This window comes from Lepisma saccharinum, chromosome 14 (genome assembly GCF_977018435.1).
Source record: "Lepisma saccharinum chromosome 14, izLepSacc3.1, whole genome shotgun sequence".
Lineage (NCBI taxonomy): Eukaryota > Metazoa > Arthropoda > Insecta > Zygentoma > Lepismatidae > Lepisma > Lepisma saccharinum.
The window spans coordinates 24873794-24899620 of NC_139242.1; the positions used below are offsets into that span (position 1 = coordinate 24873794).

General features: G+C 36.7%; 1 protein-coding gene across 1 annotated transcript in view; it reads left to right on the forward strand.

Moving 5' to 3' along the window:
• The window catches only part of MED24 (mediator complex subunit 24), a 63406-nt gene that overhangs the window by 18091 nt on the left and 19488 nt on the right, over positions 1–25827 (forward strand). The window contains exons 7-10 of the mRNA XM_083135260.1: positions 1356–1509; positions 4279–4477; positions 6270–6408; positions 23946–24176. Coding sequence (XP_082991386.1) covers positions 1356–1509; positions 4279–4477; positions 6270–6408; positions 23946–24176 — 723 coding nt within the window. The remainder of the gene's footprint in view (positions 1–1355; positions 1510–4278; positions 4478–6269; positions 6409–23945; positions 24177–25827) is intronic.

The following is a 25827-nucleotide window of genomic DNA, read 5'->3' on the forward strand; positions in this document are numbered from 1 at the left end:
CTAATCCAGTCTAAATATACAGTTTAAAATTAAACCAATTCCAAACCCGAATGATTATTGAGTGAGACGCTGTTTAATGTGTCCTAGAATATGCATTGAGTGCAAACAGATCACTTGCGTGTTTCCTTTTTCAGGCTGGATTACAATGCAAGTCGAGAAAGAGTTTGAACTGCTCCCTGGAATTGGGGAGGGGGGATGAATGTGAAGTTGGTTGAAAGAAAGAAAACGTGACTTTTTATTGATGTATTTTACACAGATCCTATCTTACAAGTTAATGTTATAACAGACAATGCTCTAGTAGATCCATTATAATCCAACATTTATTCTGCCAGATTATCTCCCGACTTTTGCTGGCGCCAGTGTGACTGGTGTCAAGATTCTTCGAGTTTCGCTTGCAATAAGCGAGAGATTGTTTTCCTTTCCATAGGTTTCAGTGCAAACGAGTTTCTCATGAACTAGAATTGTAAAAATTTCGTGGAAGAGCAACGACTGTGCACAATTAAAAGAAAATAACATTACTTTAAATCCTTTTTTGTGAAAATGTTTTCAAGTTCTATTTGCCTTCTCACAACATGCATTCTGTGCATAACTACCAGGATAAATGGTGTCCGTTTGAGCTTCCTTTAAGCTGAAAATTGGTGCAAATTCCAATAATGACCCCTTCGAAATAACTACCCTTTTTCCGGGAATTGTGAAAGGTCGTTGTATCAAGAGTTGACTGTACTTCATTATTAAAATTAGCTGCACATTGCAAGCCACTTGTTCTCTGTATTCATAACCATTCAATTATTTACATTTCTCAAGAATAACATACTGACCATTTTAATCTTTCCTTTCAATTTTAAACAGCACATATATTTTGCAATTGTTTTAGTAAGTTAATCCTCATGAAGGCTATAACTGTTCACCTATGAACGATTTGATTATTATTTAGCAATGCTTTTTTGCCAGTTTTGGCTAATTTCAGTGAGGATGAGTGATAATATAATGAAATTGATGAAGGGACACACACAAAGTACCCCCATGCTCAGGTCGGGATTAAAACCTGGGACCCCTGGCATCATAGGGTGCTGCACTAACCATTCTGCCACAGAGATCGCCACCTATGAACAAATTCAATCACATTAGGATATGCTAAGTTCATGATGCTACATATAGAGTATTAATAGGGAAGATTGATTGATTGAGTTGGTGTTTTAAGTTCACTTTATGCACACTAAGGCTAATCGGGACTGGACCTACAGTTTAAAGTGTGATCCGAACCACTATTAATGGGTAAGAATTTTAATATGATTTGTTATTGCCTGTTATAAATTATGCCTATAAATCTATACATAAAACTATATCTCGAACAGGGTTACAGCATGCAGAGACTCTATTGCGAGGTGATGCGAGCCTGTCTGATAAGTTTGAACGATGTTCTTGGAACCAATGAGGAATCCCAGTGGGGTGCATTTACGTTACTTAAGATCCCATTGATCATGAAACAGTTGCATGTCACTGTGAATGGTAAGTAATATTTCCAAATACATCAGAACCTGTTCATTTCCCATTTATGAATTTTACCTTGTTTCTAATAAAATAATGCATCACCACGTTTTTTTACACATTAAACGTAATAGCTCTAAGTGCCACTGTACTCACTTATCCATGCAACTGGTTTTTCTTACTGTTCTGTTAATTTCAGTGGGCACTGCCACAATCCTCATTGGAACTTGCTACACTGTTTCTTAGCATGCTTCTATTGTTTTGGGTTTGCTGAATGCTCCTATCAGGATCAACTGACATAGGCATACTGATATACGAGGTGTGGCTAGAAAAATACTGGACTGTTGCTACAAAATCTTTTATTGGTTATTTTGTACAATATGAACATTATCCCCTTGAAAGTACTCCCCTGCATTATCGATACAACGCTCCATACAAATCTTCCATTGCTGGAGACAGATCTGGAAATCATTTTCCGAAACCATGTTCATGACCTCCGTCGCTTTTGTTTTCACACATTCTACGGTCTTAAATCTGGTTCCTTTCAGTGCTGATTTGACCTTTGGGAATAAAAAAAGTTGCACGGAGCGAGATCCGGCAAATAGGGTGTTCTAACACTGGGATCCCTTACTTGGCCAATAAAGCTTTGACTGACAATGCCGTGTGGGCAGAATCATTGTCCTGATGAAGAATCTATGACTTGCTTTTCCACAAATCAGGTCGTCGTCTTCTTACTCGCCCACAAAGGGTCATTAGCATCGTAATGAAATATTGTTGGTTGACAGTTTGACCTTCGGGTACACAATTCGAATCAATTCACCGACATTTGCAATGTTTGATTCCGTTTTTGACGTGCAAGACCGTCCAGGACGCTTGTTGTCGCAATCACTTCTCGTCCCTCTCTAAACCTTAGAAACTACTTAAATACTTGAGTGCGTGATAAACACACATCTCCGTGCACTTCCTTCAACAAACCACAAGTTTCTGTGGTGGATTTTCCGAGTTTGATAAGAAACTTCAGATTGATACGCTGTTCCACTTTCACACTTAATTTCTTTTCCGACGGAGCACAGATGTACGGTTCACTTCGTCCACAAACTGCAGAAGAACTGAGTGCCTCTCACCTTGGGCAATCTCACAGCCGATAGGCAAGATATCACGTTATACACCCATGCACCGCTTATCCTTGACGTGCTTGCCGTTTGTCGACAGCAACATCAATCCGTTTTTTTTTCTAGCCACACCTTGTATCACGTTTATCAGTAATAATTACTTATAGTTGTACCGATCCAATATATAAAACATAAGGCAAAAGCATGTACAAACATTCAACAATATGAACTCCTGAACCTGACAGATATGAAATGGGTTGGGTGCAGGGCAAATCCAGCTGCTGACAATTGGCGAAAATTTTATTTCTCAAACAAGTGGAGATAGCACAAAACTTAACCTTCCTAACCAACTTATATGCATTATTGTCACAATTGGAATTCTAATAATGTCTATGTTGTTAGGCTAGGAGGCTACAGTAGATTTAGGCTGTTAGCAACCAATTTTCGCAACGTGTTAGCACCTGGATGTACCCCACACCTGACAAATATCAAATAAACAAAATAGAACAACACACCAGATCAGCAGGTTTCCAATTGTAACAATTACATTGATTACATTACTTGTTTTGTATTTTGTTGTAATTTTGTTTACCTTAACACATTCGGGTCTGGCCTCATGATACAGCATTGTTACCTCTGGTCTGCGGTTTTTGGTTGTTTTTCAAAAAAAATATAAAAAAAATATTTTTAATTTGTTTTTATTTACCACATATTTCTTAAATCTACAAAACTTCCTCTTTTCAATGAACAAAAATTTGTTAAATTTTCTTTTTATTTTCAGACATTTTTTAATATTTTTTTCAGCAATGTTTTGTGAAGAAGAAAAAAGTACAACATTGTAACAAATGTTAATATAGAGATATTTTAAGTTCGTAATCTGGAAATTTCAATAATTAACTACATAAACTATCAATACATCTTTTCAATCTTGCATAAGAATACATCTTATGTGCACATAACAAAAAATAATTACAAATTACAAGTAATTATCTTTTGTATGAAAAAGTGGCTGCAGGACAGGACCAGACGATGTATCAGTTGGTTCTGCGTCATCTGTAAAAATTAAACAAATAAATAAATAAACTAAATAAATAAAATAAATTTTCATTTGACATACACTATACAAAATAATAAATGGAAAAACTAAAAATACATCAGTGCATGTAGGAGAATCAAGCAAGAGGAAAGATGAATAGACCCAAAAAAATTACCTCTTCTCACTTCATTCATAAAATACTAGAGGTTGCAACACTGTTTATATTGTCGACAATAATTATTACGAATATAACCTACCTTTCAAATCTTCAAATTCATCTCCATCATCAAAATAGTCTCTAACTTCAAACTCTGAGGTGGAATCCTCTATGCAGTCTGGATCTAATTACGCCATTCTAAACAATGCACAGTACATCAACGCGACAACAAACAGTCGCAGGTGCAAGATAAAAATAGCACATGAGTCACCTAGCGGTCGGAATTTCAACAGAGGGGCTTGAATGAACACGGTCATGAGACGAAGTACGAGCATAGCCCGTCGTTCAATCAGCAAGGCGATTGTATACCGCAGGATGGGCTATGCCCGTCGTTCGTCCACATTAACTTTTAGTGCACTGCGGGCTATGCCCGTCGTGAGACCCCAATGTGTTAAATAAACTTCCCATATTATTTTTATTTCCAGGTGAGACTGGAAGTTCCGCTGAAAACACTGGATTTTCACAAGATGTTGTTGACTCCTTTGAATTATTACTTCAATATACTCCCTTGTTGGATATAATCGATGCAAAATGTAGCTGCAATTGCATGGAGTGCCTGTTGAATGAGTTGTTGAAAGTTGGTTTGGTAACTGAAAAAAATGTTGAACAGTACACAAAGAAGAGGTAGGTTGGTAAATTAGTATAGTATGCTCATTTTACAAATAGTAATGATGTAAAAATAAAATGTGATTCTCAGGTATTATTGCTTAGTTCAACATTTAGGCGAATAAATTTAGTTTTTTGCAAGTGTTGGAATTATTATATATTTGTGTAAGATGTGAATTTAAAAAATTGATGTTATTCATTAAACCATATTTTCACTCGATATACAGGGTGTGTGAAGAAGAAATCCGTGGCTTTGGAGATTTCAATATTTTTATTAGATTAGGAATCAGAATCATTCACAGCACATAAAATAAATGTATAATATCGCAAGTTCCATTTTCTATTAGTGCAACTCAATCCGTGAAATATTAACAGCACAACAGACATCAAAGCGATATACCTCAAACCACACTGAAGTAAGCAGATCATTGTAGATTATGTCTGTTGCTGCCTTTCTTTGCTGGCGCAGATGATGAAGGGGCTGGATTTTTCCCTGATACACAAGGTCTTTAACTCAGCCCCAGAAGAGGAAATCCATTGGCGTGACTTTGTGGGCACCACACAATGGGACGTTTCTCTACCCATCTTCCCAACATCTGGAAGTGCTGGCATCTAGCAGTGAACACTTGAACTAAATCTTGCACATGACAGATGAAGGGAAACATTGCAAGCACCATAGTATGCTTCCCTGTGCCAGTGAATAAAGGCAGCAAAAAAACAATTTACAACAATCTGTTTAGCTGTGTGTGGTCTGAGGTAGAATACTGCTTTTAATAATACACACATTGAGTTACACTAATAGGGAATGAAACTTGAGATATTATATTTTAATTTTATATGCTGTGTATGATTCTGAATCTCAATCTAATAAAAATATTTAATCTCCAAACCCCCGGAGTTCTTTTTCGGACACCCTATATATTATGCTTTGATTAGATTTATAACATTTCACACAAACACATATACATTTAGCTACCTCCGTTGCCAAGCATTTTTAGTGCTGGACTCACAGTGCCACCACTAGGGGTCACAGGTTCGAGTCATGGTTTAGGCATGGAGGTTTCATTGTGTCTCATCATCAATTTCACCTTATCAGTTGTTATAATTAGCATAAAGAGATGGAAAGTCAATGCAAAATGAGTTTGTTTTTTAAGCCCACTTTATGCACAGAAAGGCTAATTGGGACTGGACCCACAGTTTAAAGTGGATTCGAAACCACTATGTGCCTCCACCACATATTGAACCCAGGACCCCTTGATCAATGCAAAATGAGAATACACACACACACACAAATTTATTCTCTTTTCCTTATTGTTTATGTACAAGGCTGGTGGTATAAGTTGGTACTAAAACTAAAATCTGTGACACAACAGCCCTCTAAGGGCCGGAGCCTACTAAGTAGCTTTTTCTATCAGATGATACATAGTCAGTGCATCGATTACCATCACTGTTGTTTTTGGCTTTCAAGACCGGAGCCCACTACTACTTATTTTCAAGTAGCTCCTCAATTGTCCTCACAATGCTGGGTCAATACCAAAATTTTGAAGCTCCCACCGTGAATAGAACTAGGAACAGCTCACACCAACGGCGAGAACGATAACCATTTGGCTATGCTTCTTAGTCATTATATTGCTTTTATAAAAACAGTAGGAAGTGCTATGGGCTACCAAGCTGCTTTCCACTGGTAACACATGAGATTGGTGCATCAAGCCCAGTCTCTGCTGTTATCTGGCTTTGGAGCTTTGGAGACCGATAACAATATCAGTAATAGAGTAAATGGAACTATTATTTGCGTCATTTTCTTTTCTAGAGTGGGGTTGACTGTGGGGATACAGAAATCAGATCAAGCAGTGTCACAAACAACTTCCATACCAAATGTTATTATTCGTGCAGAACCAACCCTGGTGAGGATACTTAAAACGCTGGATGCTGATTATTCAAAAGTACAGGTGAGTTTTTAGGCAGAGAATTGATTTACAGTATTTGGTCAAATTCAGCAGCTTGAAATTGGTTCCTAAGAACAATTCCTGACACTGCCTCCATTTTTTGTAACTTTTATTTCATTTTGCTAGTTCTTAAATAAATCATTATTGTTCAGTTTAATTTCCCACTTTGACGTTGTGTTCATTTTATACATCTAATAACAATAATAGTAATTGTATTAGCATATCTTTCATACATTGTCATAATACATTTATTTTTATTCCTGCACTAGCTGATTGCCCGGCATTGCCCAGGTATTTATTTATCCAATCTTCTATTAGACAGGAAAATGATGAATTCTAACTATAGTGTAAAATGTAAATAATTTTATTTACATGTATTTAAAAGTATAAGTACAGTATTCAAATTATAAAGTAGAATCTTTTACAAATTCACTGTAATATTAATTTAACTCAAAACCTGATTATAAACAACATTTTCAGTTTCACCAACAAGAGTAAGAATAAATAAATTCTTTGGTGAACCCACACTTGAGCAAGCAACATAAAATTGTCCCTTGGAGAAACATGGCGATCTTAAATCCACTCTGCAGTACATAATAGACTGCCCCTGTGACTTGTTGATTGTGATCGAAAAAGCAAGTGTGTGCGTGTGTGTGTGTATATATATATACACCGTGTCTCAAAAGTCCGGTATCACTTTTATTAATTCATTACACAAAAACTACAAGTGATATAGCTTTCGTGTATATGTCATATGAAAGAGTATCTCAAATGTTTTTTTTTTAATGTATGAGTTCACAATGCCTCGATATGGGAATCATGTGTAACACGACGTATGTCTACACGGTAATAAAATTCTTGACAGAGATATGCTCCAAAGAGTATGGCAAGAATTTGATTACCACGTAGACATATGTCGTGTTACACATGATTCCCATATCGAGGCATTGTGAACTCATACATTAAAAAAACCCATTTGAGATACTCTTCCATATGACATATACACGACAGCTATATCACTTGTTGTTTTTGTATAAAGAATTAATAAAAGTGTTACCGGACTTTTGGGACACGGTGTGTATGTGTGTGTGTATATATATATATATACAGAGTGTCCGAAAAGTCACGCAACCCGGTGTTTACGACCGTATAACGGAATAGCGAAACTGAATGAGAAGAAACGCTTTCTGCCAAGAGAATGCCCTGTATATTGGGAAAATTTAGAGAGACAAACATATGTAAGAACATGCATGTTTTAATAACAAATAAGCAAAGTGTTGCCAAAGGCGGAAAAAAAATATTTGCAAATCGTGTATATTGATGCACAGAACTCACTGAGGTAAATTATTGCAACATTTCACAATACCAACGAACAATTTGGATGGCCATCTATTGAATTTGACAGAAAAAGAACTTCAACGAAGTTTCAAAAACATTGCAGAAGAGAATAAATGGGCTGCTCCAAAAATCGATGTTTTCACAATATTACGAGGGACACTGGCAACACTGTTGGTGTCACGTGTCACTAACAGACGTGTTTCACCTCAGGCTATCACACTAAGGCACTTTTAACGACAAAGGAGAAAGTTGGTTATTCTCGAACATATGCAATAAATTACATACACCTTGCAACCCTGAAATGTGGGTATCGCTACAAATTAAAGCAAATGTTTGAAGTGTCCACCATTTTCTTGGATACTGTTGTTGTTGTTGTTGATTTGGTGTTTTAAGTCCACTTTATGCACAGTAAGGCTAATCGGGACTGGACCTACAGTTTAAAGTGGGATCCGAACCACTATGTACCTCCACTGGGTATCGAACCCGGGACCCCTTGATTACAAGGCGACGACGCTACCACTCTGCCATCGAGGAGGCCCTTATTTTCTTGGATACATAAGTTGGTTCGCTTGATCATGTTCTCAGATACCTTCCTGAGGGTTGCAGCACCGATATTATTAATTTCCTGTGTAATGTTTCGTTTCAGCTCCTCCAATGTTCTGGGTCCCGTTTGGTATACTTTCCCCTTTAAGTAACCCCACAGAAAAAAATCTCCAGATGTTAAATCGGACGAGCGACTGGGCCATAAATCCTTGGATATTAGACGATCACCAAAAAATTATCTCAGCATACGAAGAGATTCATTAGATGTATGGCAAGTTGCTCCATCTTGTTGAAGCCAAACATCACGTTCGTCTTCTTCCAGAAGAGCAACAAATTGCATTATGAGATCCCCGTACACAGCAGTATCCACTGTTGTCTCAAAGAATAACGGTCCCACAATACGACGTCGCGATATTCCACACCATACACCGATTTTCGGAGAGTGCAAGGGTAGTTTATGCAACTGATGTGGGTTTTCTGTCGACCAATGCCTGGAATTTTGGCTGTTGACATACCTATCCAATCGAAACCACATTTCAGGGTTGCAAGGTGTATGTAATTTATTGCATATGTTCGAGAATAACCAACTTTCTCCTTTGTCGTTAAAAGTGCCTTAGTGTGATAGCCTGAGGTGAAACACGTCTGTTAGTGACACGTGACACCAACAGTGTTGCCAGTGTCCCTCGTAATTTTGTGAAAACATCGATTTTTGGAGCAGCCCATTTATTCTCTTCTGCAATGTTTTTGAAACTTCGTCGAAGTTCTTTTTCTGTCAAATTCAATAGATGGCCATCCAAATTGTTCGTTGGTATTGTGAAATGTTGCAATAATTTACCTCAGTGAGTTCTGTGCATCAATATACACGATTTGCAAATATTTTTATTCCGCCTTTGGCAACACTTTGCTTATTTGTTATTAAAACATGCATGTTCTTACATATGTTTGTCTCTCTAAATTTTCCCAATATACAGGGCATTCTCTTGGCAGAAAGCGTTTCTTCTCATTCAGTTTCGCTATTCCGTTATACGGTCGTAAACACCGGGTTGCGTGACTTTTCGGACACTCGTTATATATATATATATATATATATATATAGTAGTATTGGTACTAATATAAGCACCACTTATAAGTGTAGAAAAGAAGAGCTCAAATGATTAAACAACCCGATTTGCCTACACTTAAAACAATGCCACGAGACACATATGCCCTCAATTCTTCAGGTGTGATATGCACTTAATTTTAAGAAATTCTGAATTCTAGTGTAGAAAAGAAGAAGCCTCAACAGATAGATTTGCCTACACTTAAAACTAAGCCAAGTTCCCATATCTTATTGTTTACAGTGTGTTTTTCTGTCAAAATCCCAGGAATCTTGAATTCTAGTGTAGAAATGATGAGCCCCCCCTCAGATTGATTTCACCGTGTGTACAGTGGGATCCATGAGTATTACCGTGCAAATTGTCCATCACCATGTTCGTGCATTTTTTTTGACCCAATAAGAGTTTCAAGAATTAAAAGAAAATTCAGAACAAGCTGTTGACAATTTCTGCACCAGCATACATAAAAATGCATCTCTTAAAAACACATAGAATGTAAGAAAAAAAATAATAAAAATAATTATGGACAATTTGCATGGTAATACTCATGGATCCCACTGTACAAAGGCTGAATCTCTCAGTTTATTGTCTATATGCTTTTATTTTTATGCTCTTCAACTTACAAATCAATACATTAAGGCAAGGGCAGATGTGCATATTGCTTGCATGTTTTTTCTAATCTTTTCATCAGTCCCATGTCCCGGCCAGCAATAAATCATACATGTCTGGGAGATTATATCTGCTGGCATGCCATCCATCCTGTCATTAACTCCAAGGGAAATTCTTAGTAAGGAGAATGCCCTATTGCATGACAGGGCAAGCCGCCTGAGCACAATTCTGGTTTTGCCTTGTTGAGAAAATATATACCAAGTGTGTAACTTACAGAATATTTATTGCATATTTCTGTGTTTGAGCTTTCCTGCAAAATAATTGCAGAGGTGCGGTAGACATAGTTCCATGGCTTATATGTTTTATAATAAAGAGGCCCCAAGGTTTCAAACCTGATAGTGTGTGTGGGCCTTCCTGATGGCAAAATGTTGGTATTATTGCCTTGTAATCAGGAAGTTTCTGTGTTTGAGTCGGCCCTCTAGAATTGCTCTGTGACTCTCTCATTTCTTACATCATAAACATATGATTTTTCACCTATGAGAATAACACTACATATGGTGTCATCAGGGAGTGTTTCGTGGAATTCACAGATAATTTTAATGTTTGTCCTGTCATTAACCACAACTTGTTTCCTTTTTGAAGTGTTGATGACAAACATGGGTCTCTGTGCTTTGAATTCATCTGGTGTGTAATACATGTCAGTATTGTCAGTAGTGACCCTTTTGTATGATGAAAATGCCTCATATAATTTAAGAAAATCATCCTTGGACATGTCTAAATTATAATTTTCTCTAGGAAATACCTCATTTCTGCCATTTTTAAGATATATGTTCTTGATGTTGCAGTTATCAAATTTACTGGAATTTTTTTCCTGATTATTGTTTCTTCCAGTCTGAAACAGTACCACCACAAAATCCGGCATGTCATATTGTATACTGGAGAATGAATTTGTAGCATCAAACTCATAATAAGTACCAGCGGCGGGCTTCTGTACACATTGATATGTATAAAATTGTAGAGGAATCTGTGGATTTTTTATTATATCTGCTTTGTATTTAAGAGCATAACTGGCCTCATATTCAACAACCGGGATTCTTAGCTCCATAGTCTGAATAATGCATTTGCCTTCATCAGGTAGGGTATTAGGCAGAGCTGCCCCGGTAGAGTTTATTGTACTGTACCTCATCAAAGCATTATTATCATTGGCAGCTCTTCTAAATGTAATTCTTAAACCACCCTTCCACATAATATCTTTGTAATCTGAGAAGAATCCTGGCAACAGGCGCATGGGGAACAGCACTGTGTGGCTCTTAGATATAATTTTTTCACCAGCCTCAAATCCACCTATTTTGTAGTAAGAAGCCTCGGTTTTGGATAATTTTAGTGTGGCCAAAGCTGTGGAGGTAATGCCGGGATAATCTACTCTGTTTATAACAACACCATGCTTTCTGATCTCAATTTCAGAGAACAGATGCGGCACAAAATTGTCCACCAATCTTATATTTGAATTTGCAGGATAATCTGTTCCATCGAGCTTTACAACATCAAATTTGATGTATAGATCTGCTCTGTGGGGGTGTATAAAGCCATCCCCTACATCAAGATCAACCTCAATCTCTGTGTTGGGTTGATTTAAATTTGCAAAGGTCCTCCTGTTTGGGGGGAATGATTGTAGCTCATAACTCTCAATATTTTCCATTTTTTTCTTGTATGTACTTTTATTTAAATATTAATTTCTATGATTGCAGTTGTTGTGGCTCCAGCAAAATCAACTAATTCTTCTTTTTCATTAGTGACCATCAATTCAATGTAGTCTATTCTGTTGTGGCACACAGGAAAATATAATGTTGGGGATGGAGTGTAGATGATGGGCTCCATAAATTCAGAGTTAGGTTTGAATGTTGCAATGATCCCAGTTTGTTTGTGAGTGCCTATGCCATTTGATTTGGTGATCATACCCTCGGCCACATTACAGTGAATATTCAGAGTCTCTATGGCCAAGAATTTAGGTATATTAATAGCAGTGTGTTTGATGGCTGGTTCAAGTTTTGTGTTGTTCTCAAAGCCTAACAGCTCTCCTATAGTACCCAGATCCACTGTTTCTGTAGCAGATACAATCTCTACTCTGTGAGTGACAGAATTTTGACTTAACACTACACCTCTGGGTAATTGAGCATTTAGAGTAGATAGATTATATTGCCCTGGAGTGATGACAATTTTTTGATCCCCTACTGCAATTGTGTTGTTGTGGTGTGTAATATTAGGGATCAAGTACATGCCATAAAATGCTCTGAGAGCTATTGTTTTGGGATACACTATGTCATCATGTAATTTGAGTTTCAATATTGAATTTTGGCTGGTGAGATGGAATACCCCCATGATGTTTTAAATACCACAAGGCTTTTTGAAAATTTTCAATTTTATGGTTTATTTATTTGAGACATATATCTAACAACAGATAAACACAAATGTCCGCAATTAACATCTTTGAAATTTTGAACACGGGCATTATTGTAATAAAGATTAGCTGAATTTAGATATTTTATTAAATTTTCAGGTGGAACACCTCCAAATGAATCAAACACAAATGCCTCATCTTTTAAATATTTAAGATAACAGATCCAGTGAGTGCCCTGATTTTTGTACTTATCCAAATTAACAATGCCACACTCTTTGTTGAGTGGTTGTTCTGGTAAAGAATCAGACATGTACACACCTCTAAAATGTTTGATGCCCAGTGGCTTGATTAAAGCTTCAATATCTTGGTTTGTAAGCGGCTCTTGTTTTTTTTAACTTATTCATGGCTCTCTTACACCTTTGCCTTGTTTCTCTATGGCCAGGTTATGGCGCTTCAATTCATCTAATTCTGCCTTATTCTTCTTGGCATCTATTACTGTTTTTGCTATGGCAGCTGATCCCCCAGCCAAGCTCCCAACAGCCCCGAGAGCAGCTAAGATGGCAGGGATAGTAAATATAAATCCCCCCACATGTGATTTTTTTCTTGATTGCTGTAATTTTTTTAATTGGGGGGTACTAAGCAACAATTTCATACCATGCCCCTTTGCAAGACAAGAATTTTTTTTCTTGCGCTGCTTTTTGGTTAAAAGACTGTCAATAGTTTTAAGAGATTTAAGACCTGCATAAGGTACCTGATACATAACACCCTTGGCCTTCATTGTAGGTTTATTATATACATATTCACAGCCCCCACCCCAGTTTTTGTTTGGTGTTCATAGCTATGGTGGTCCCCAATGCTGCTATTTTTTCACTTAAAGAAGCATCTTTGCTTACAAATCTACCAAATGCAGCCTCTTCTAATTTCTTGTCTGCAACATGTCTCTTGTCAAGATCAGAATGTGTGTTGTATGCTATGTCATGGTCTCTACAAGCAGCATCTAGAGGATTAACACCAGGATCACCTCTGTTTAATCTATGGTCCAATTTTGTGCCGGGACCACAATACTGATAGCCTGGAATGTGTAGTTCAAATGGCAGCTTGTTTATAATGTCATTAACAAGCCCCCGACCCTCAGAAATATTCCAAAATTTAGGTGGTAAAGTATTAATAATTTTTATAAGATATCCAATCCCCTTAGTGTCATTCACTATAAAATTAGACAATTTGGTGCTTATCATGTCCATAATTCCAACCTTTTCATTGTAAAAATTGTGGTTGCCAGCATTTTCCTCCCCAGCTATCACCAATAACCTATCTACAAGTTTCCTGACATCATCAACCCACACAAATTCTTTAGGCAGGGTGTTGTATTGTTTGATTCCACTACCTGTCTTGATTTGTGACCATATGGGCTTGATTAAATTGTTGTATTTTGCTCCACTGCTAGACTTGACTCTTTTTTGTGTGGGATCATTGTTCTGGTATAGAGCATCTGATTTTATTAATATTTCTTTGTAATAATCATAATCTTGATCTGTATAGCTGCCAGGCCTTTTCCTAGTCATCAGTTCCCACAATCCAGGTGTGCCGGGATACTTAACAAAAGCACCTCTTTCTCCAAGATGAGATTCTGAATATACAATTATATCATCTCCCATAAATGTTACTCTGAAATTGCCAATTCTATGTATGATGCTACCATCACGCTCTGTGTCAGCATATAAGCCAAAGACCTCATCTTTGTTGTCTTTAGGTGTGGTTAAATATTTTTGAGCAAGAAGACCCAATTCAATAGGATCCTGACTAGCTTCAATTCTTCGAGGAGCAACAGGACTAGGTGTATGAATACTGGAAAGTGAGGTGATCGGATAATCTAATATGTTCCTTGCAGCTACAGGTACAAGCTCTGTGATCAAATTTTGATTTTGCTCTGTAACAGTTTTGATATTTTTACCTAATTCACTAATAGCATCAATAATAGGCTGTTCTGTTTGTTTGTGTTTTTCATAAATTCCTCGGTTCTCTGATTTCCATCCCTTAAATCTTTTTACAAGATAATCTTTTAATTTAAGATCATCAATAATTGGCCTTTTCATGGTTATTTATATATGTTTCAATGTCTAGAAAATTGTTGATTTTATTTCTGTATTTGCCAGTATTAGGTGTTCTTGTCATATCAATTGTGACAAACCCATAACTGTCCTGGTTCCAGCACGTACTGCAAAACTTGGAAAAATCATTGTAGCTCAAGTCCCCACCTACATATTCATCATGTATGTGTTTGAGGTTGGTATGATCTTGATGAAACACACATATAAAATTGCTGTTGTCTCGGATCAGCTGCTTCGGAATTTTAGAAAAAGGCTGTGCCAGGTAGAAACAATCTATGTTTTTGTGTCGGCCCTGTGTAAAGAAATTTCTAACCTTGTTTTGATTATCCAGAATAATGTCATCAAACACAACAACAGAATTATCGAGACATTCATGAAGTGGCTTAACATCTGGTTCAAAAGTGGCAATATCCAATCCATCATATAGCTTCATCAGCTGCTGATATTTTAATTGTTCCAAGCTCTTAGAGAAGACATACAAGTGCCTGTTTTTCCAGTCTAACCAGTTGGGTGCCAATAAAAAATTATCAATCATTAGTGTAGTTTTACCACAAGCTGATGGCCCAACAATAAGACATCTAATATTATCAGGCAGCAAGTTGCCATTTTTCTTAATCTGCTGTTCAGGTTCTGGCAGCCTCTTTATAACATCCCAGGTGTTCATATTATTATTTTGTCTGCATCGATCCAGCTGTGTTCTGGAAGTCCTAGCCATTTGACAAATAACTTGTTGCCTTTTCTGCGGATGATTTTTTCTATGAGATATGTGTCAGGCTGTTTAGTTTTGGTGAGTTCTTCTTCATAGAACCTGCCTTTGAGAATTTTTCCTCGGTGGTCTTTTATTATATATGTGTTAAGGGTCCCAGGCTTAACTTGAGCCACTGTAAATAATTCTGTGCTCCAGTTTCTTGTAAAGCCTCTTTTGAATAAGTGCTTATATTTGCTGATTCTTACTTGATCACCCACCTGGTATTTGGCTTTTCTTGTTGTTGGCTGGTATCTAGGATAATAAACAGTTCTGATCAATTTTTGCTCATCAGATGAAGTTACTTCAGAGGGTTTCATGTTGATTGTGGAATGGACCGAGTTGTTATATTTATGTAGAAGTTCTGGAAGAATATTAAGCCATTTATAATTACCTTGAAGTGTAAATTGTTTATACATAAGATTTTTTAGGGTTTTGTTGAATCTCTCTACAATTGAGGCCTTGAGATCACTGTAACTCGAGTAATGTTGTATTGCCTGGCTTTTAATAAATTGTTGGAACACAGAATTATAAAATTCTTTGCCATTATCTGTTTGCAAATAGCGCGGTGATCTTCCACTCTGATTGATGATTGTCCTGAAGGCTTCTGTAACACATTTTCCAGTCTTGGATTTAAGTGGCACAGCCCAGGCAAATTTTGAAAATGTATCTATGACAGTGAGTAGATACTTGTAGCCCTTGTTGATTTTGTCTAAGTTTTTCAGCTGTCCACTTGCCATTTCCACTAAGTCTCACTGCCATAAATCATTTATGCCTTTTGTAACTACTGGCAGTCTCTTATAATTATGTCTGGCTTGTCTGTGTAATTCATCAACAATAATTTGTCTAGACATAATATGTAAACAAGAATATTGCAACTATAGGGTGTTCAGCAGCTGATACTACAGGATTTTCTAAATATAATTTGTCCCCTATTTGCATTTTAAATTCCAGAGAGCCATCATCTTCAGCATAGGCTGTTTCTAATGTATTGGGGTCTGTAAAATCCTCTAACTCTACACTGGTGATTTTTGCTTTGTTATCAGCATTTGTTATTGATAAGGTAGGGTAGTGGTGTGCCTGTGGTTGAAGCCAATATTTGATCTTGATTGGTCTCAGTGTGCCCCCAACAAAGAATTGGTAATAAAATTGTGCAGGGGACAGCTTATATATTTTGCCTCCTGGTGTAAATGGTGAATCATATTCTTGGTTGGGGATGCTGTACAATTCAAGAATTGCTGTATGTTTAGGATTTTCAATTATGCCTGTTATTTCTTTTTCTGCTGTAAGCAATCTGCTTGTTACAGATTCAAGGTGCTCATTGATGGTCCTAACAACATCATCATGGCCTGGCTTGATTTTTATGTCCACAACAAGTTTCTTGTATTTTTGCACAATTTCTTGTAGCTGGGTGGCAAAAACAGACAGAGCATTTGCTTGATTGGATTCCATGGCCCCTAGCTGTTGCTTGATATTAGCTACAATTTGCTGCAAATTTTCAACAACTGCCAATTTTGAATTTTGAGCAGTAAGATCATGGACCTGTCTTCTGATATCCTCAAACAGGGCATGCAGTTCATTAATATGTTGATTGGTTGGAAGAGTGGCCACTCTCTGAGTAAGTTGTTTGATCTCTGTCTGGATATTCTTGATATCTTCTGATTTCAATATGCGATTCACTGCTCTCTTAATATTTTTAAGTTCCTGTGATGTAGGCAGATTTGATACAGTATTTTGCAAAGATTCAAGTGCCAATTTTACATCATTTAATTCAGAAGCATCAGCCACACCACGCATAGCATTTTGGAGCAGGGCTATATCTGCCTGAGAGGGTGTTGATTGTTGTAAAATTTCAAGTTTTGTTTGGATATCATCGATCAAGTGATGAAAATGAGATAGCTCAGATTCAGTGTTGAGGTTTTCAAGCTTTGTGATTTGTTGCTGGACACTGACAAGGGTATCTACAATCCCAGGCAATCGGGATTCTAGAGATTCTTGTACATTTGCCAAATCACTTTGCACTGCTGCTATTGTACCCTCAAGATGGGTTATGGTACTTTGAATTTTTCCAAAATCTTCATATGTTTCAAGTTGCAGCTTAATGTTGGCAACACTCCGAGTTATTGCACTCAAAGCATCAGAAGATGGCAAGTTGTTCATAAAATTTTCAAGTGTCTCAATTTTTTCTTTAACCTCGGCTATGGCATTGTTCAAGGGGTCCAGATTAGGTATCTGTAATGATTGAATCTGTTCCTTTAGAGTGGAAATCACTAGATCAAAATCTTCTTGTGATTTTATGCTTTTGACAATTGTTTGGAGCTGTGTCTGGACATTATTAATCTGCTCTTCCAATTGCTGTTTCAATTGCTCAGAGTTGGTGGCCTGGGTCTTAAATTTGGCTTGAAGAGCTGCTACAGCCTCTTCTAAACTTTGAAAATTATCCAATGTGGCCAAGTCAGTATATTTCTGAAGTAGCAATTTGAGTTCAGAATCAATTTTAAGAAGAGGGTCCATGCATTGTGATTGTAAATTTGTAATTTCTAATTGAAGACTGGCATTGAGTGTGGTTTGTAAAGCTTGTAAATCACTTCTTATTTCTTGACTCTGACATCAAGCATCAGAATCTCATCACTGTGATCTTCATGTCTTGTATGGCCAAATATATCATTAGGCATTTTTGTTTTAGTAGTTATTTATTATTGAATATCTGATTCTTAATTCTATAAAAAAAGGTATAAGCTTGTCATAGGATCCAGGGACCTCAATATATAAGCAGTCACCAGCAGAAACAGTATAAACAGTGCCAGAAATCATGTTTGAGTGCTTAATTCTATAAATATTTCTCCCTACTGAAATTTTGACATCACCCTCAGGAGTTGTAATAAATTGCAATTGACCACCTACAGGTAATTGGTAATGATTTAAATTATTGTTAAATATGTACAATATTTTACCTGTTTCATCATCAACATCTGTAAGTATGCTGTTCAGGTGAATAATTAACAAAGCACTTAGTTTAGATATTATATCAGGAGAGGGTGCTGGTGTTGGCAGGTCCATAACAGCCTGTTTTTTGAACCCAAATAAGTTCATAGGCATGTTTATTTATTTCAAATCATGCTCTGTAATTGGGCATTGATTGCCATTTTTCAAATCACAATGCCCCCATGGTAGAGTATGTATGCCACATGACAAAATGCATCTCTTATCATCATGTGGGTCCAGAGCCATTTTTCTTACAACATTTGTAGTCAATAAGTGATCCACACTCTGAATTCTATTTTCTGATGTTCTGATTGTGCTACATGATTTGAGGCAATTTTTGTAATCTTCAAATTCAAGCTCTTTGTCCACAGTTACTTTGCCAATGCCCTTGGCTTTTTTGGCAACAGCACCACTACATGTTTCAAAACTGTACATCTTGGCCCTTAACCCAGCAAATGCCACAATAACATCACCAAGTGTCTCATCTTTTAACTTGCCAGGCACCTTTTTGTTGTGGGGTTGAATCCTTGTATGTTCACTGCTATCAAAATATTCAAGCAATTCAGGCTGTGACATATCTTGATAAACATCTTCTGTCTGAATATCAAGAATAAAACTATCCGTGTCCATGTACATCAGTTTTACACGATTCTTATAAAAAGGCTTCAACACATCATAATACAATTTTAACATGTGTAATTTGGCCAATTCCAATATCACAGCCCCTACATAAATAGGCTTATCAAACTTAATCTTTGTTTTTTTTCATATTGAAAAGTGCCATATTTTCATCATAAATTCTTCTGTAATTGAAGTTTGGCTTTGCTATCAATTTTTTGCTCCGGCTGGGGTCAGTAATTATTTTAACATCGGTATGTTTTCTGACATTTTCAATGGTTTTGCCATACACAGAATTGACCATCAATTTAAACAAAGATTTATCAAATTGGCTCATTGCAGATGTTCGAAGCTCTGTGTTTGTATCAATATATGGCTTCAACCATCTTGAGTGCCTGAACCTCAAAACTTTGCCAATTTTGGTCACTTGAACACCATGATGCATCAGGAACTGGAGGTTTTTGTAATATAAGACATAGCCCTGTTTTGGCTCCAGTGTCATCATCAATTTCTTCTGTTTAGAGCCAGGTGAACACTTAACCTCAGGAATTGGGGGCAGATCAGAAAATTTGTTGTGTAAATCATCAGGAATTGTCAGATCAACCTCTAAGAAGAGGCCATAGTCACTGTCATCAAAGTCCTGAAGATCTTCAATATTGAAATCTTCAACCCACTCAAGCCCTGCATATGGCAGTTTATCCATCATAGCATAACCATACAGGCTGTTTGCATCCACATACAGTATATAATTTGATGTCAGTGCTGGATCATAATCAGGAATATATTTGTTATTTGCTCTGACATATCTCTGAGAACATTGCACCATGCCCCCTCTTATACATTGTTCCATAAACAGATACATATCTTGATCTTGGATCAGATCCAATTGCATTTTAGTGTTTAAAAACATTGCAGACCATGCTAGGCCCGGAGCACTGTAAAAATACATTGGATCCAGCTTATAATTTTTCATGGAAGATTTTCTGAATGCCTGCAGTATATCAGCTAAGAGAGTGACATCAAGTTTTAAATATGCATTGTGATAATCACCAAATGTCTGGCATTTTAAATTGTTCCACATCAACTGGGCATGGTGATAATCTTCATCAGTGATTCCAGATGCTCTGATTTTGCTGTAAAACTCTTGTTGTGGTGGCAGAGAACACTCATCAAATTTAGAAAAATCTGTAACATAATCATATGGATATACACCCTTCCGCCTAATTAATTTCAGGTCCTGATTTGGAAACAAAGCACATGTGATTTTGAATTGATCATCAGATAATTGAGTGGCCAGTGTAGCCAGGCTAGCAGACAGAATTCTGTATGAATCAAGAAATCTTAAGTGAATAGGAACACCATTAACTTTAATTATTTTGCTAATAGATATATATTTTTCATCATTTTCTGCTAAAATATTTAAATTCTCCTTGTCAAATCCCTTGTACCTGATCAAATGATGAAAATCATAATTGGATGCACCATGGCAAAATATGGGGACAAATTTTGGTCTCTGGATCTTAATATTACAGCTATTACACAGGGCCATTAAGAATTTACCATCTGTATGAGAATGGTGATGTACCTTGATATTTATATCTGAAAATTCCGAATCACATACCGGGCATTTTTCTGCATTGTTGAAATCTTCAATCTGTTTCTCTGTTAAAGGCAACATGGGTTTTGATTTTAATAAGACATTAGATGCTATGTCATGGCACTCATTTTCTATTCTATGTGCAAATTCTTTGATGGCATCTGCTCCTGTGTATAAATCTTCTTTACTAACAACCCCATCCTGTACAACCACATAACAAAAACTGGAGGGTTCATGTAATTGATATGATGTAATTGAAGATTCCTCAGGGTCTGGGCTACAGAATGCAAGGGGTTTGAGGTTTGATTCAAAATCACAGACTATATATGCTGGGTGTTCCAACAAGGCTTCAAACTTTTTGAATTTTGCATTTTCACTTGGCATTGGCATCACCATATGAACAGGTTTATAGTTGCCACAGTATTTTAAATGTTCAATTAATTTGTTTTTAGCAATTTCTGCATTTTTTCACGAACCCCATTCACCATTTTTCTACCATCAAAAACAGTTAAACATCTTCTGCACAACTTGTATATTCTTTTAAATTTGTCTAGTTGTGTTCTCACTAAAGCTTCAAGATTATGTATCAGAGTGTAATGGTGTGTATCATCCCCTTCAATTAAGAGCAGATCAATCGGAACAGCAGAATCATCATCAAATGTACTGATTCTGAGAGGTGCTATCAAGCAATTGCCACGGCCAGTAGAACAAATAAAAACATTAATAGATAATTGTTTACCATTGATATTCCTGGCCTTTTTTTTTCAAATTTATCAATATTCTGAACAGACATTGGATATTCTAAACCCTCCATTGCTTCGTCAAAATCATGCTCATGTTGTTTATAATAACTTATTCTCTGAGGATTCCTTGAAACTGGATACAAAGCAGCTAAAATACACCACAAAAAGCATTTCTGGTCGGTATTTTCTATATTAACCACGGCTCTTTTATTTTTAATATTGGCAGGTAAAGGCAAATATGTAGATCCTTGTAATGGGCTGAATTCAGAAATATTAACATATAACTTGTGTGGAGAACCGCATAGGCTCCATCCAGACTCTTTTGCTGCAAATTCAGAATGTTTAATATTCAATTGATCTATCAAACTGCTTAATATTTTGTCTGAATTTGCATTTGAATATACAGGTACAGTTTCTGTTATGTGGGGCTGTGTAAATTTTGTGCCATTTGGTTTCTTATATTGTGTAAACAATTTGAGGGACAGCTTATAAGAACCATTTTGTGCATTTAGTCTTGCCTGCACATCAGGATTTACACTGTTCAAAAAATTCTTAATACCACATCTTGGCTCTGATACAAAACAGTGGTCCCTTAATTGGCCATTAAAACTGCTATGGATAGGTGGTGCATAGCGTGGCTGCTTTGCCGATCCAGCATTAACAGGTGCTTCATGCTTTCTTTTCAGACCAGATGTAGATGGTTGTGAGGGCAATCTTGATGACTGTACATAAGAATTACACTTGTGCCATTTGTAATATGCCTTGCTTAATATTTTATGGCATCTTGGACACATTTTTGTGGCCTTTCTGCATTTCTTAGAGTCACAAATATGCCGGTGCCTAGACCAATTAGAACTAGATATATTTTTATTACATTGATTGCAATATTTTTGTTTTGGCATTTTTATTGTTTATTTATATAAAATTTCTTGGTCCAAAAAAACAGAACTATTCCAAAACAATTATAACAGCAGTTAGTGGCTGAGCTGGTGCTTTTATACCCAGACAACAGCAATAACTAGGCTCTGGTAATCCCCAATATAAAATAATTTTGCTCTATTATGCTGTTGTACAACACACTTTACCAGGTTTCAGATCTGGGAGCTATCAGTTGTATATCAACTAGCAGTAATTATTCTCAAAATCTCACGTGTGGAGATATTATTTTGCCACATGTATTTCAATCTTACACATTTTATCAGGACTCAAACCCGAGCCTCTTGTTTACAAGGCAACAATATTAACACTTTGCAATCAGGGGAGGCTTCACATTTTATCAGAACTCAAACCCAGAAGCTTCTTGATGACAAGGCAATAAAAACCATGGGGCTATGCACCACACTCTACTGGGTCTCAGAACCCAGGAGCTATGAGCTTTATATCAATGTACACATGGTGAAATCAATCTGAGGGGGGGCTCATCATTTCTACACTAGAATTCAAGATTCCTGGGATTTTGACAGAAAAACACACTGTAAACAATAAGATGATATGGGAACTTGGCTTAGTTTTAAGTGTAGGCAAATCTATCTGTTGAGGCTTCTTCTTTTCTACACTAGAATTCAGAATTTCTTAAAATTAAGTGCATATCACACCTGAAGAATTGAGGGCATATGCCCCTCGTGGCATTGTTTTAAGTGTAGGCAAATCGGGTTGTTTAATCATTTGAGCTCTTCTTTTCTACACTTATAAGTGGTGCTTATATTAGTACCAATACTACTATATATATATATATATATATATATCTATCTTTCTCTCTCTCTCTCTCTCTCTCTCTCTCTCCCTCCCTCCCTCCCTCCCTCCCCCTCCCTCCCTCCCTCCCTCCCCCTCCCTCCCTTCCTCCCTCCCGTCATCGTGAAGGTCACCAATTACATTTATGTCGGAACAAACATACACACATACATCCAGTTTTATATATATAGATGTAATACACAGCACTAAATAAATTATAATTATTTTCCAGTATTTCACAAACTTCACATTTGCACAATCAGGGTTTTGCATCAAAACAAACTCCATTTATTCTTTTTGGTTCTGTGTAGTATAGCCAATGGCATAGATAATAGTAGGCAAATTCTCGATAACTATTTCCATGATTTTTTATTCTTCATTGTGCCGACCTCCATTGCAGAGTGGTTAGCACAGCAAATTGTGACGCCAGGGGTTCCAGTTTTGAATTCCAGCCTGTGCATGGGTATTATTTGTGAGTGTCCCTTCGTCAATTTCATCATATCATCATTCATCCTCATTGTCACAATTAGTCAAGGCCTCCCTGATGGCGTAGTGGTAGCGTCATCGCCTTGTAATCAAGGGGTCGTGGGTTTAATACCCGGTGAAGGCACAGTGGTTTGGATCCCACTTTAATCTGTAGGTCCAGTCTCAATTAGCCTTTCTGTGCATAAAGTGGACTTTAAACACCACTTCAATCAATCAATCACAATTAGTCAAAAGTGCCAGAAAAGCAATGCTAAATAAAAATCAAAGTATTCTCCATCTTGTGTTCTTTTATGAATGGAATTCTGCTGATGTGAAAATGATGTTATCCTCTGCTTATTGATGTTGAATTTCAATTCATGATCATCATGTTGTGGAAAACAGACTTAGTGAAAATGGTGATGGACAATTTTTTTAGTATTATTCTTGCCATTGGATGAAAAAATAAAAAATCATAAATTGTTTATTGGTAAGTTCTGAATCCTTAATTGAATGCCCAGTGTACAAATTGCTGTGTATATATAAGTTGTTCTGATTTTTCCTAGGATGCTCTGCTTGGTGTACTCTGCCATGTATTGACAGGAAAAAGTTTCGAGTTGATCTTAGCTGTGGCTACAGTTGAAGGGAAACTTCGCACTTTTGTGAACAAACTAATTAAATTCAACGAATTCAGCAAGCAGATGTCTGAGGGAACAAAAGTGTCTCAAACAAGAGCCATGCTTTTTGACATCTCTTTTCTCATGTTGTGTTCCATTGTGCAAACGTACGGATCTGAGGTATGTAGGATATTAACATTTAGAAACATTTGAGGATGAAAAATACAGTGTAACTAAAGTATATAAAATATTTGCACCTTTATAGAGCCTTTAGTGGGAAGAGTTACACTTTTGCCACAAATTGTTCATTTTTTAAAAATTCTGTTGAAATGTACACAGACATTTAAGATTACATGTAAGGAAAGCTAGGTATTACGTTTCTTGTGATGTAACTGTAAGTGTAACCCTAAGGCATTAATTAACAAAAAAAAATCATTGAAAGATTGGATCAAAAATACTTTTTAGAATCCTGTGCATTTCTTATGAAGAAATAAAACTTCAAATTCAACTTTCATGTTGATTGTACAAACTCATATTTTTGAATGATTAAATTCAAAAAGTACAAGTACGCAGGAAATGCTACTTACCAAAAGCTGTAATCTCTCTTAATTTCAATATGCTTTTATTAACGTATTTTGATAAATACCGTCTCATACCCTTAGGTATGGGGGGATCTTTTGGGAATGTAGCTCACTAGTCATCATTCATCCTTGATGATAAAGCACTCTCTGCTCGCGGTGAGCTTGGTGGTAAGGTGCTAGAGGTACTAAATTTACACACTTGAATGGCAACACATGACACTTGAGTTTCACACCCCTAAAGACTGGATCAGCATGGCTAATGTAAGGATATACATGTCTCTGTACTGCAACTGAAGATCTGCCGTGAGAGGTTATGCCTGTGACTGTACGTAGAGTCTGACTTGCGACTAGCGTTAACACGCTCTCCCTAGAACCTCCTCCTCTCTCTATTCAATCGTAACTTGCTCCTCAATCACTCAATTCGATCTCACCCCGAACTCTCTGCCTCCAAGACATTTATTGCCATTCAATTTACTAAACAAATGCACAGTCAGGACTGTAGCCTCTTCCTGGATTTCGTCTGTTTACATGTTTATACCGCTAATGACCAGGAAGAGCTTCAGTGCTGTCTGACACTGCATTCCTGTGATGTTTCTGAATATTTCCTGATTGGAAAACAATGGTTGAATGACTGGAAGTGGGAGTTCGTTGTCCATAATAATTAAAAGATACTACGGATCGTTACGATATGCTCTTTACCGCAGTTTTTATTATATTCAAAGTCATAATAAATTATATTAATGTCATCCAAATTGCCAATAGTTAGTTTTCATAGGCGGAATATCGCATATGATATGATTCGCATAGCTTACTGTTTGTTTGTGTATGTAGTCAATTCACAGTTTATAACCCATAGAAATTCAGAGTCACGCAAAGGTAATATCAATGTAAGTTGTAATCTTTGTTTATTTTCATGGCATGAAATAGTTTTTGTAATGTTTCTCTTGCAATTGAGATACGTTCGTGTTTTAGACATAATTCATTTGGTTGCAACCATTTTGAAACTTGAAATAGAAGGAAAGTTGAGGTTCAAGATGGCGTCGGAAGATAGTGGAAATAATAACGTGGGAGGATAAAAGAGGAGGAAGTGATCTGGTGAATAATGTATGGCAGACTAAAGGGATGTGTAAGAGGATAAGTAGAGGACACGTACAACCTAAAATACATGTCATCTTGAGAATAGAATGGACTAGTATGAGACATGTTGATGCGTTGGTGGTTTTGAAAAAAGAATGATGTCTGGAATCAGA